General features: G+C 48.0%; 1 protein-coding gene across 5 annotated transcripts in view; it reads left to right on the plus strand.

The window, feature by feature from the left end:
* The window catches only part of ccdc18 (coiled-coil domain containing 18), a 28,800-nt gene extending 16,602 nt beyond the window's left edge, over window positions 1-12,198 (plus strand). For 4 of the 5 annotated variants that reach the window (XM_088597737.1, XM_088597734.1, XM_088597736.1 and 1 more), the window contains 8 exons: window positions 2,108-2,207; window positions 2,962-3,078; window positions 4,775-4,843; window positions 6,714-6,854; window positions 7,385-7,522; window positions 9,060-9,272; window positions 9,751-10,272; window positions 11,226-12,198. In XM_088597737.1, coding sequence (XP_088453863.1) covers window positions 2,108-2,207; window positions 2,962-3,078; window positions 4,775-4,843; window positions 6,714-6,854; window positions 7,385-7,522; window positions 9,060-9,272; window positions 9,751-10,272; window positions 11,226-11,294 — 1,369 coding nt within the window. In that variant the 3' untranslated portion in view covers window positions 11,295-12,198. The remainder of the gene's footprint in view (window positions 1-2,107; window positions 2,208-2,961; window positions 3,079-4,774; window positions 4,844-6,713; window positions 6,855-7,384; window positions 7,523-9,059; window positions 9,273-9,750; window positions 10,273-11,225) is intronic. The other variant, XM_088597735.1, reaches the window with a different exon arrangement.

A 12,198-nucleotide genomic window follows, 5' to 3' on the forward strand; every position in this document is an offset into this window, starting at 1 on the left:
TACGCCCTGTGACAGTTCTGACACAGAAAGCTGGAACCGAGTTCCTGATTGTGACCCAGAAACCGCACATTTGAGGCTGTGATGCACAAAACGGGGAATTTCGGATGCTTTCTTTATAGGAAAGACTTAGCGGTGTTTCACTTAAGGATCTGCTTACTGCGTATTTCTCAGAATATACTTGTATTCTAAACCAATGCAGACTAACAGAGAAGAAAGCTGAAAATGCCTAAACCAGCATAAGCTCTTACAAAGTGTAGTTCGTCAAGTGACGGCAATCACACATCTTCAGTCCGTATTGAATGTACAAGTATCACATTTTGGAAGAATTGAAGTTTTTTAACACAGTTGTGTTATTTTTTGAGCTGGGGGTTGTGGCCGTGTTTCTGGTAGAAAAGAATCAGTCAGTCTGACAGTTCCAGCTCTTGCCTCCTGTGCAATTTAAAGTTTTATGGGGGTAAAAAAAAATTGTAACAGAGGCTTTAGAAAGAATGGTAACATAAGATTATACTGTGTTTGTATTATTAAAGATTAACTGCCTTATCGCAAAACAGTTTTACATAAACTGTTTATTTTGTTTAGAAAAGTAGTTTTTTGCGTGTCTTTCAAATGTCATATGAATGTGGTTTAGTAGTGATTATTTATGGCTATGAAGGAGGAAATTTTCATTTGTTTTTGGGGAAAAAATTGATTATTTAATGCCTGAATACTTTATTAGACTTAGTTGGTCAATATTACCTTTGCTTATTAACTTTTTTTGTAGTTTAGATGCTCATCAGTTAAAATAAAACACCCACTGTCCATGCCCTGGGCTAGAATTGGTTTCATGTCATCCATCATAGCAATCCCTTTATTCATGAAACATCTGGCCTAGTGACTGAAAGGCTTAATAAAGTCTTCTTCCCTGCATACCAACCTAAAACATTCAAAAAATAATACTCCCATGAAGATATGCACACCTCTACAGCATTGTTTCATACATGCATATCAATATCGAAACCCTCACCTGTCCTGTTCAGTGAGCTCAATTATAGAAACAGGCCCAGGAACACCTGTCCAAGGCTGTGTGATCAGGAGTATAACTGATCACCTCAGGTCATTCCCTTAACTCCCCTGCATAGTGTTATTTTAACACAGGGAGCTGTAGACCGGCCCTGATGCCCCACAGCTCCCCCTTTCTCTGATCTCCCCAAGCCTGCAGAGCTGTGCGCTGCGCCTCACTAACAGGATGAACTATAGAGATCCTTCCAAGCACTGACAGCCCTCCAGCTCTCCACAGTGCAGTGTCCAAATGACACCTTTCCCAGCCCCTCCACACAGCAGGCAGAGACGATCAGCTGGGGTCCTCTGATCACGACTGCCGCCTGTCTTTCCGGCCAGTGAAAGCTTGGCCCACTTTGAGCATGCTCTCCGAGGGTGATGTCTGCGTTGTACAGCTGAAGAGCCTTCTCTCTTTTCTGTTTCCCCCATGGAAGCACGCTCCTGGCACCTGCCTTTGGCTGTCTCAGCTGTTCTGAGCTCTGTGTTTGAGTTCTCCCTTGTCGTCCAGCCCCACTGAGTTGAGAGAGGCGGGGACCTTGCACAGTGTCCCCAGAAACATAAGCAGAGTCTGTCCCATTTCTCCCCTTCCGTGATTCCAGAGGAGGGCTGTAGTGCCAGGTCCTGCGAGGCAACTTCTGGGACACAAAAGCCTGTATTCGATGAGCCCCAGCATCACATTTGTTGAAGGATAAGAGCTGTATCACCTGAGGGAACAATTCAACATCTCCACCCGAATACTTTTATGGATTTTGTAACTGAATGTCTCTCTGCCCAAAACTGGTTTCTCTCGTTCCCTTGAGAAAATTGCTTTGAATTTCTTGCCACCTTTGTCCTTTGATCTGTTTGCTTTGTTTTATATGCCTAAAATACAATTAAATGATAAGCATTTCTGTCAAATAAAATATTTAAGAGTCTTTTTAAGAGCAGCTCTGCAAAGTGGGGACTCTTCAGCAGTTCAGTAGCACTGACTGAGGGACACCCATGCTGTGCGTAATCTGCAATGCTCCCTGTGAGATGGGGCTCAAATTGGCATAAAGCGCTCCTGACAGGAGGTTCGCTCTCTTTGCAGGGAGTGCAAGAAGGAGCTGGATGATCGGAACAATGAGCTTCTGGACATGGACACAGCCCTGAAGGACAGACAGTGGGAGCTGCAGCAGAGAGCCAGCCAGGTACCGCAGGAATATACCACAGTCATTGTCAGTGGAAGAAAGGCCAACACAAGTGTCTGTGTATCCTCTCAGATAAACCTGTGTTGCTTACAATAAATAACCTGTCATTATGGCAGGAGTGGCATGCCAGGACCTGCTTTTACAAAGTTCAGGCGCCTCTTATTATCGGTGCTTTTGGCTGATACCTGAGTGACTTTATTTATGCAGCTGGAGGAGGACTAAATTGGGAGCAGAATTTCTACTAGACATGTGGCCAAAATCCCCGCTTCAAAACTAACGTGAACTGTGTTTTAAAAAATGAATGAGGCAAGACTCTCTGTGGAGAGTGGAAACGTTGTGTGTTTGTCTGTTTAATAGTTTTGTGATCAAGTTTTAAAGGGATGTCACTTGTGCTTAAAATACCTATGCTGAAAACAAAGTGCCCTTATTATGAATGAGAATCCCAATGAAGTAATGCAGAGAGATCAGTGCCATTCAGCTGAAGGTATGGTGGCTGAATGGGGTCCCTGAACTGCATCTAAAAATCCCATAAAATACAGTTTAGCATGAGCATCAAGAGATCATTACACAAAGGTGAATGCGAATAGCTCCATAGGTGTTAGATAATCACATGCTTGGTTGACGACTCCATACGCTTAGATGTAGCAAGGAGCCCTTGTATTTGTCCATGAGGGATAAAGATGTTTCAGGCACTGATGCATTTCAGCCTGCTCACCACCAGGAAGCTGTACTGATCTGCTCTTTCCCTTTGCAGCTGAGCCAGTTAGAGGTGACGGTGCGAGAGCACAAGTCGGAGATGGAGCAGAAGATATCCAGGCTGGAAGGGGCTTTGGAGAAATCCCAACAGGAAGTCAAGGAGCGTGAAAAACAGGCGAGTGGCTCTCTTCCGGTTTTCTCTAAGCACGTTTATTTTCTGCTGTCTTTTACTTGACACACTGAGAGCTTTTGATTTGAGCCATTTCATTTCTGGTTACAGCCTGCTTACTAGGAGTGCTTGGATTCCCTTCACAAAGCTGAGGGTCATCTGAGAGCAGGGCCTGAGTTTTGGTTGACATTTTTTTAAAAGCAACAACCACAGCAAAAAGGATGAGGATTTCTTTCCAGATGGAAGAGGAGGTTCTTATTAGTTCCCATACAAATTAACATTCTCCCATATTGAGGTCAAGAGGCTTGTTTTGGAATGACTGGATTGCTGTATTGTTACCGATAAGCAAGAAGCATGTCTTCAGCCAGCCAGACCCCAGCAGTTTGGCACTGAGCTCCGTTTCCAGTGAATAATTTAGCTCTTCCTCTAGTGTGTGCATCTTTCTTTTGGCACAGGATCTTTTTAACATAGAAATGATCACAGAACAACACTAGGTGGCCTCTCTCAGCCTTCACAGGCTTCAGCAGTGCCTTCAGAGATAACTGTGTGTTTTTCTAAACCAGGCTAGTTGAGATTTTTAATGACATAAATAGATCGTCTTTTTAATTTCCCGCAGCGTTCTTTTAAGACAGTTCAGAGACGGCACCCCCCCCCCCCCGTATGAGTCCTGTTTTGACAGCTGCCGCCCACGATTCACTGAAGACACTACCATCTTACAGGATTATCCTCCGAATTACGGTGTTACGGTGTCAACAGCCCCGGTTTCCAAGAAGTAATTACAGCCCAGTGAAGGAGGAATTCCACACTTCATTTCATGACTGCCTCCTCCGCGCAGTGAGGAGATGTGTCTGCAGTCTGCGGGCGTTGTGCTGTGATCGCTGCTGCCCAGGCAGAAGGGTGTAGCCCGAGACCAGGAAGCAGCGGTCCTGTCAGTGGTGTCTGTGCTCCAGCCCAGTGTGTCCCTGTCACAGTGCAGCCCTTTGTCTTTAGTTTGCCTCCATTAGGAAAGCTTTTATGTTAGTCCCTTCTTCTTGCGGCATTCTCGTTTTGAACTACAAACTCCCCGTCTCCATACACCAGAGGAAAGTCCCCTGACGCACCTGCCTGCAAGCCACCTGTCCCTCGGTATACCACAGGCAGCACAGCCCTGCGTCCAGAGGCTCAGTGCTGATTGGAAGGGAGCTGTGGTGCCTGACCAATCCTGCCCTGCACGTCCCTGCTTGGGGATCCCAGTGTCCAGTGGCATGAACCAGGCTCGAACCTGCCATCATAGAGCTCCACCTGCACTTGGGTGATCGCCTTTACCAGCAGAACGCCTTGAGCTATGTGAAAGTCAGAAGCAGTGCCGGTGATCAGTGAGCGACCTCTCTTCCCACCAGCCCATGACTGTTCATGAAGAGCCTCTGATGTCAGCCGTACCGCAGAGCATCAGGGACAGGGGCGACACCAGCAGACCATTGCCTGTATGAGCTTCTGTTTTCCAAAACAATAATTGGAATTGGATTTGAAAGACGTAATTAATTGGAATTCCTCCTATAGCGCTGTGTCATCTAAACCAACGGATCTAGTCTTGAAAACCAATTTTGTCTATAACTGAATCTGGAGATTTTTTTTTCTCATTTTCCTTGCAAACCGGGAGCAGGTGATCCACTCCCTCCTTCCTTTAATCTTCATGCAGGCTGTCTGTTTCCTAACTCAACAGGTGCACTTCCTTAGCGAGAGACTGGAGCTGGCAAAGACACAGCTGCAGGAGAAGGAGGACTCTGAGAAGGTACTGTACGACTGCCTCTTCCTTTGCAGGGTCTTAAACGGGCCAGATGATCGTGTATCTCCGCTCTCTGTTGCCAAAGATTTCCAGGCTGTGCACGAGGACCTGAGCACAGAGCACTAGCAGGAAGCTGGAACGCGTATTGGAAGAGCTGAAACAGCCTGGAATTCCTGATTCCCAGTTGTGCTGCTTGGCATCTCCCATGGCTGAGCAGTTGTGCAGAGCCTGTGGTCTAGGCTGCTGTAATCTTCTGGGGCATGTGGCTTGTCTGTGGAGGGCCTTGTGTTTCCTGGGCCGGTGTGTTCAGCTCTGATGCTGTGTTTCTGTCCTTGTCCCGGCCTGCTGTGCGCGGAGGGGTGACAAGCCTGGAGTGGCCTGGGCATTTTCTCTGGCGGAGAGGGCGGGCTTTCTCCTCTCCTATGATCTCCTAATACATGTCGCCATATCTGGCAATGCCGAGGGAAATATAGCTGGAGACCTTTTTCTTTTTTCATTTCCTGTAACTCGAGCTTAGTTTTTGTTTGTATTTCCAAGTCCGAGAAGAAGTTTATTTTTCTTGGGCTGTAGTTGAGTGAATACAGGGCACAGTGTCCAGGGGTGTCAGGTTACGGCTCCCAGCTGGGTATTGAGAGAACAAAATTGGAAATACAAGTGTTCAGCCAGAAGGCATGATTTCAAGTCATCCATGGAGATGCTGGCATCTCTTTAGGAAACTTGCATTCAGTTATTATTGTTAATCTTTTATAGAGTTTGCATTTTAGTGAAGCAGTCTCACTCGGGGGGCAGCACTAGTGTCCCAGCTGAGGTTTGAACCCACAACCTTATCCAGCTCCACAGTGCTGTCCAGGTCCTTGTGCAAGTTCTTCCAGCTCTTTCAAGTACATTTAAAAAAACATAAATGCACCACTAATGTAAGTGGAAAATACATATTGTGCTAAATCACTAAGCTGACATCACTTCCTGGATGTGTCTTGAATTCCTAAATCTGACCATCCAAAAAAAAGCTTTTTGGCCAGATTCAAGTGAACTATTTTGTATTTTGAAGTAGGGGCTTTCGTGATTTTCATGTTTTCCTTGTCTTACAAAACAAAACACCCAAGCAGAAAGCTTAACGAGCAGACGGAGACTGACCATGTCCTCGGTCCGTTTGACATCTGGGTGAAAGGCGACGAAAGAGGCCGTGAAGCTGTGAAAACCCCGAGTGTGACAGGACTTCCACTCAAGCAGAAACCAGAGTTTAAACATCAGTTGTGAATGTCAACAGGGACACTGAGAATAACTGGGCAGGGACAGTTTTTTATAGAGCAAATTTGTCAGGGTTTTTTCCTTTGTGTTTAGTCTATTACGATAAGGTTTATACGAGAAACTGTTCCTGATGTAAACAAAAACATCCTCCATTTGTTGTGTGTAGTTTGACCTCAGTTCAACTACTTTGGGTGCCTTTTTTTTAGTTTGGTGTTGCCACAGAGAGTCAGGTTTTTAATACTTATAGCATATTTTTAACTAGCCTTCTCAAACATACCTTTGAGCTGTGTGGTACACCTTGAGTACACAATGAGAAGCACACGCAGTTTTTGGAGTTTAAAGAATTAACTTCAAATTACTTGTAATACAGGTAAAGAAAGCACTAGCTTGTTTTTGCTCTAGGAGCAAGTCAGTTGCTCAAATTGAAAATTCCGATAAAAATTTGAACTACACTACTTTCACAAATAATCCTCAACTTTTATTTCCGAAACACATGTCTGATGATTTCATCTTGGAAGGAACATGTGCCTTTTGCGAGTTCCAAGGGCGCTGCAGATCCAGGAGCTCGCTGTGTGTTGGACTAGTGGACTGGGGCAGTGCTGTGGCTGATGTGCTCTGTCCCCGGCAGGAGGCCCTTGCCCAAGGTCAGCAGGTCAGGCTGTGCAGAGAGAGGCTGCAGCGCGCCGTCCAGGATCTCCAGGAGTCGCAGGAGCAGACTGACCGGCTGGCCCGCGAGCTCGCCCTCAGTGCGCAGCTCGCCCACGAGAAGGTAACCCCGCCCCCACCAGTCTGGGCTCTGCTGGCACTGACGATGGAAGAGCGGGACTCCCAGCATGCCTTGGGATCCCAGTCACGCACAAGAGACACTAGAGACAGCCAGCCAGCCAGTCGGTCCTGCCTGTTTGGTGGCTAGTAAGCACTCATTCTGTGGAACAGATGAGCAGTAGCAGAAGACTCCAGATTTACAGCAGAGAGCTTTACCTGTTTGTCAGAGAAATTCAGGCTGATTACTGCTTGTGCTCTCATTATCAAGCATTTCTCTTAAGGAGCATTATTGAATATTTTCTAGAGCCTTAAGATTTTCTGATTATCTGCTGATTCAGTGATTGAATGGCCCCTGCTGTTTAAAAGTGTACATCTTATTTACATCTAGTTTCTATACATATCACATCTGCTCTAGTGACCTTATTTCATGGTGTCATCCAGCCAGTCTTGCTTGTGTGTGTCTGCGTACATGTGGGTGGGTCGCTGGCTTGACAGTAACCTGCATCATCTCTGGTGCTGGCTCTTCCTGTGCAGGAGGCTCGTGCCAACCGGCTGGCCGAAGAGCTGGGCGCAGCTCAGGCCAGGGCTGCCCAGGCAGAGGAGAGGCTGCAGGCCAGGGTGAAGGCACAGCAGGAGGAGATGGAGGACATAAAGCAGGCCCATCGGGCAGAGGTAACCGGAGCCCGGGCTGTGGAGGCCCTGGTTTTGGCTGCAGTACATCTTAGAATTGTGACGCATGATTGCCGAAGTTCAAGCTCGACCGCTGTCTCATTATCTGTGGCTCGGTGTGAAGGTTTATGTCCGGCAGCAGAAGCAGTCATGTGGACACATTGTGCTGCAGAAAGGGAGAAGGGGTGGCTGGAAGCAGGAAGCAGTAACCTCCTTCCTTTCTCTCTGCACCAACTGGATGAGCCTTCAGCTGCCGTCTCGTGTCGCTGCAGCATCGCTGGCTTGACCAGACACTGCGTCCAAACCCTAATTCGAACTTTGCCAAAACCGGAGTTTGTGGTAAAACAAAAAGGAACAACCCAAAAGAGGAACACACATAATGGCCTGCAAAACTGCACGTTTTGGGGCTTTCATTTTGCAATCTGTTTTTGCGATCTGTAGATTTTTCTGATCTGGTTCAAATTAAAGAGCTGACACAACCATTTTGTGACTTCTCCTCAGCTGCAGCATTGCACACTCAGAAAAATAATTTAATTTCCTGAACATCTTTCCCACTTGACTTGAGTTGGTCATTGTTAATTATGTTAATAAGCATGGTGTTCATTTGAAGTGAAAGCAACCACAAATCCTAAACCTCTAAGCTGCATAAACAAAATATTTAGCTAAGCGTTTTCCAAAACGATGAAGAATGTGTGAAGTTTAGCGGGTGTAGCACAAGGTTGGAGCGGTGTTTCAGTGAATTATCTTTCACATGCCTGAGTATGAAGCAGATCTCAGCACTAAGTGCCTTTTGCTTCATCGTGACGTCACCCAGTAATGTCCTGCACACTCACCCAGGGGAGACGCAGGGGCCTCCTCTGCAGAACACTGCTGACCCTTTACTGTAATTGCGTGAGTCTTTTGAAATTTAATTTGGTCTCAGTCACTGCAAGCTAGAAAAGCCCAGATATTGTGCCGCAGGATGCTCGTTCACAGAGCTTTGGCTGGAATGAGTGTTATGACTGAGTTGAGCTAGTGCTACAGTTTCAGTTAAGGCTGCCCATTAAAACCTTTTTGAAAGTTTTCCAAGACATTGTGTATCATATTTCTTCTGCAAACACATTATGTAGATCCGTCAAGGCTCATTCAGCTGTCCTCCGCTGTACTGATGTTTTTCTTCTCAGAATTTCCCGGAATTGAGAAAGCAATTGGTAAATGCTGTTCTGTTTACAGGATGGCTTTCCCATGTTTTTTTAATGAGGTTATGTATCCTTCCAAGGCTTTTCAACATACCAAAGGCCCGAGGAAGCAAAAAAAAATTCAATAGACTAGATTCGATATGAACCCGTTCTTTCCAGGCAGTGGTTGCTGTCCAAGAAATGTGCATCCCTTTGTGTCAGAATTCATTAAATGACATTTATTTATCGCGGCCGAGTTGAGTCGTTCTCTACTGTAGATGTTGTCATTCTGGTGAAGAATTAAGAGGCAGCAGTGCAGGTGGACTGTGTTCAGAGTCCCCTGGGTAAGCGTGAGAGCCGATCCTTCTGTGGTGCCCCTTCAGCTGTCCGCGCTGCGGGAGAGCCGGGAGCAGCTGCTGCAGACCACTGGCTCCGTCTCCAGCACTCTGAAGAGCTCCCAGGACCGCCTGGGCGGGCGCCTGCAGCAGATGGGCGCCGAGCTGGCGGAGGCCCAGGGCAACATCGCCGGCCTGCAGGCGGAGCTGGCCGCCCGGGACCAGGAGGCCCAAGCAGAGAGGGAAGCTCTTCTCATCAAGGTGGGTGTGCAGAAGCAGACTGCCACCGTGCTGCTCAGGCTCAGACCTGCGCGCGATAGTCATGGCTTGTGCCAACTCAGAAGTCCAATTCAGGAGTTTCCCGCATTTCTTTTCAGCTGTTACATGAGTGTCAGTGTTTGCAACTCAAATATTCAAATATGGGCATGTTGGAATTGATCACGTGCGGGTCATAGCTAACATTTCGTGAAGCGGATAGATAAAATGAAACTGATAATGACTTTTCCTTGGAATTACTGTTGAAGATGCCTTTCGTGCTGTACATTTCAACTTAAACTCCTGGTTTAATGTTTGGTATACAGATCCTTATTGAAGCCAGATCAAAGCAACCAGCCTGACTTCATCCTCATTCAGGCTGTGTGACGCTTCCACTGTCCTCCTAAATTTCATCTCTAAGCGTTTGTAAACCCTTTTAAATACATGGCTCATATGGCATCTGAATCCTCTGTTGTGGTCCCAGGATGCAGAAATAGCAAGACTTCAGGCAAGGATCTCCAGCCAGGAGAGAGCAATGGAGCTGCAGAACACCTCGTTGTGCTCCGCGCTGCCCCCTGCTGGTAGTGCCAGCTGGGAGCGGGACTCTGTATTCCACTTCCTCCACACTCTGCCAGCCTACAGGGACCTGCACCGGTCCGTCAGTGTCCCAGACTCTCCTCGCTGGGCGGACGCCGACTCGCTGGGCTTCCGGGGGGACGGGCTGGAGAGCGCCCAGCTCGCAGGAGCGCTGGCGGGGCCTCATGACCAGGCGTGGCAAGGCCCGGGCGAGACCAGCGCTGCCTCCGAATCCTCCTTCAACCCCCTCACCTACGCGGTGAACGACGACAGCGCCCTGAGCTCCTCCTGCGCAGAGCCGGAGAAGCCCGACCTGGGCACGCTGTGCGGGATGCTGCAGCTGGTCAACCAGCAGATCGCCCTGAGCGAGGCCTCCACGGGCCAGGCAGCAGGCGCCGGCCCAGAGCTCCACCCAGCCAGCGCGCGTCCGGTGAGCCAGGTTTCCTCTTCAGTCGATTGCAGTTCTCCGTTTCCCGGGCTCCGATCTGTAAAGCCACGTGTTCCACTCACAAAACAGCGGTGTTCCATCTTCTTCGCCATCGTGCATTATTGGCCTTGCAACTTTCGAATTCCCAGCTGTGGTTCTGGTAATCCGAGTATGTTTTCTACGTTTTTGTAGAGTATATGAGCACCTTTTCATCTTAGAGGTGGCTGGGGGTGTGGCACTTCCTGTGTGGGAAACGTGCTGCTCAGGACCTGCTCTGAGTTGTTTGGGCAGCGTTGCTCACCTGTTGCCCTGCCTCAGCAGAGGTCCGTCTGAGTGGCTGCTTCTCCTTTCTCTTGGCCTTAGAGGCTTCAGAGCCACGAGGTGTTTTCAGCTCTGCCTGTCTGGACCAGAGTGTGAGAGGGCTCCGAGTGCTGGGAGAGGGATCACCAGTTTGTTATAGGTGTCTTTTGGCTCAGAAGCTCTTAAAGAGCTGTCGATGATTACAAAGCGTTGTCCTCATCATCAGTGTGTAGTATCATGTCTTATGGTACACAAGATGGCACAATACACTCGTTTAAGCAGGGCTCTCACACCCCGTCTCTGTAGGGCCTGGTGTCTTCTAGGTCTTGTTCCAGCCCTTGTAGTCCGTTAAATAATCAACCTAATTACTTTCTTAGACATAGGTAGCATTCTTTTTCAGGGTTTCCATTAAAGGTTTTCAGAATTCAACTAAAAGTACAGTCACCTAATAAAACACCTCAGAGCTTATTAAGAAGCATTGCAATTATGCAGTTATTGCAGCTAATTAATCATGCCAACTGCAGTATGTAACGGAGAGCTCCAATAGAAGAACAAGCAGAAAACACTCGGCCCTTGAGTGACGCAAAGTCCCAGGGCAGAAGTGACCAGGCAGCAGAATTTAAAGTCTACAATGATTTCTTCTGTTTCATTTTCAGAAATCCCTAAATGAGACTTCAGATGAGCTCTGTCTCAGGTCTTCAGAAACTCAGCCGTCTTTCTCCTGACTCCCGTCTCTGCTCACTGCGGTACAGTCAGCCCCGCACCGGAGGACGGATTTCAACTTTTTAGCTGTGTGAACTGGCAGAAATAAAAATTCCTCATGCCTGGAGCTCAGTGCTGTCCTTGATAAGCCTCGCTTTACTGGCATGTGGTTTGGGTGTGTGAGAGGAGCTCCTGGGAGCTGTCAGGCCTGGATTTGTGCTGAAGCACATTACTTGAATCACAATGGGTGGAAGAGGGGCTCCTCAGCCGCCCAGCTGGTAAAAGAAGCTTGCCACGAGCTCAGGTTGACGTCTGTGACCTGTGATCCCGACATCGCAGGTTCGAGTCGGGGCTGTGTCATGAGCCAGCTGCGCGCTGGGTTCAGGGGCAGGACTAGTCGTCTGCCACTTCCTGGGTGCTTGCAGGCCTGCGGTGATGTCTGCGAGGGGGCACGCCTCTCCTGTCGGCCTCTGCAGAGCCCCTGTAGTGTGACGGATGAACAGCTCGGTGAGGCCGTCCTGGACTCTCTCACCGTGCAGGAACAGGGGCTCGCTGTGTTGCGCAGAGGCGTGAGGGCCTTCGGAGATTCCGGATTTCACTGGAATCGCCGCCAAGAAACGGCAATTAAAGTTTTAAAATGGCAGGGGGTGAATCTGACTAGAAATACTGGTTTGAAATAATCATGCGTGATTAGGCCACCGTCAGTGTTGTTGTGCAGTGTGTGTTTCCTCTCGGAGCTCTGAGGTTTTAACCTGCCCGCCCTGCGGCTGCTTCTGTGCCTGAGTGTACATCTGTGAGCCCTAGTGCCTGTCCATCCAGGGGATGCCTGATTTTTCTAAAGTGAAGTAATTTAAAAAAATTTCAATGATGTGAAGTAATTTAATGTTTTTTTAAAAGTTAAATAAATGGCGTTTTCGTGTTGTATAA

This window comes from Lepisosteus platostomus, chromosome 11 (genome assembly GCF_059453375.1).
Source record: "Lepisosteus platostomus isolate fLepPlt1 chromosome 11, fLepPlt1.hap1, whole genome shotgun sequence".
Lineage (NCBI taxonomy): Eukaryota > Metazoa > Chordata > Actinopteri > Semionotiformes > Lepisosteidae > Lepisosteus > Lepisosteus platostomus.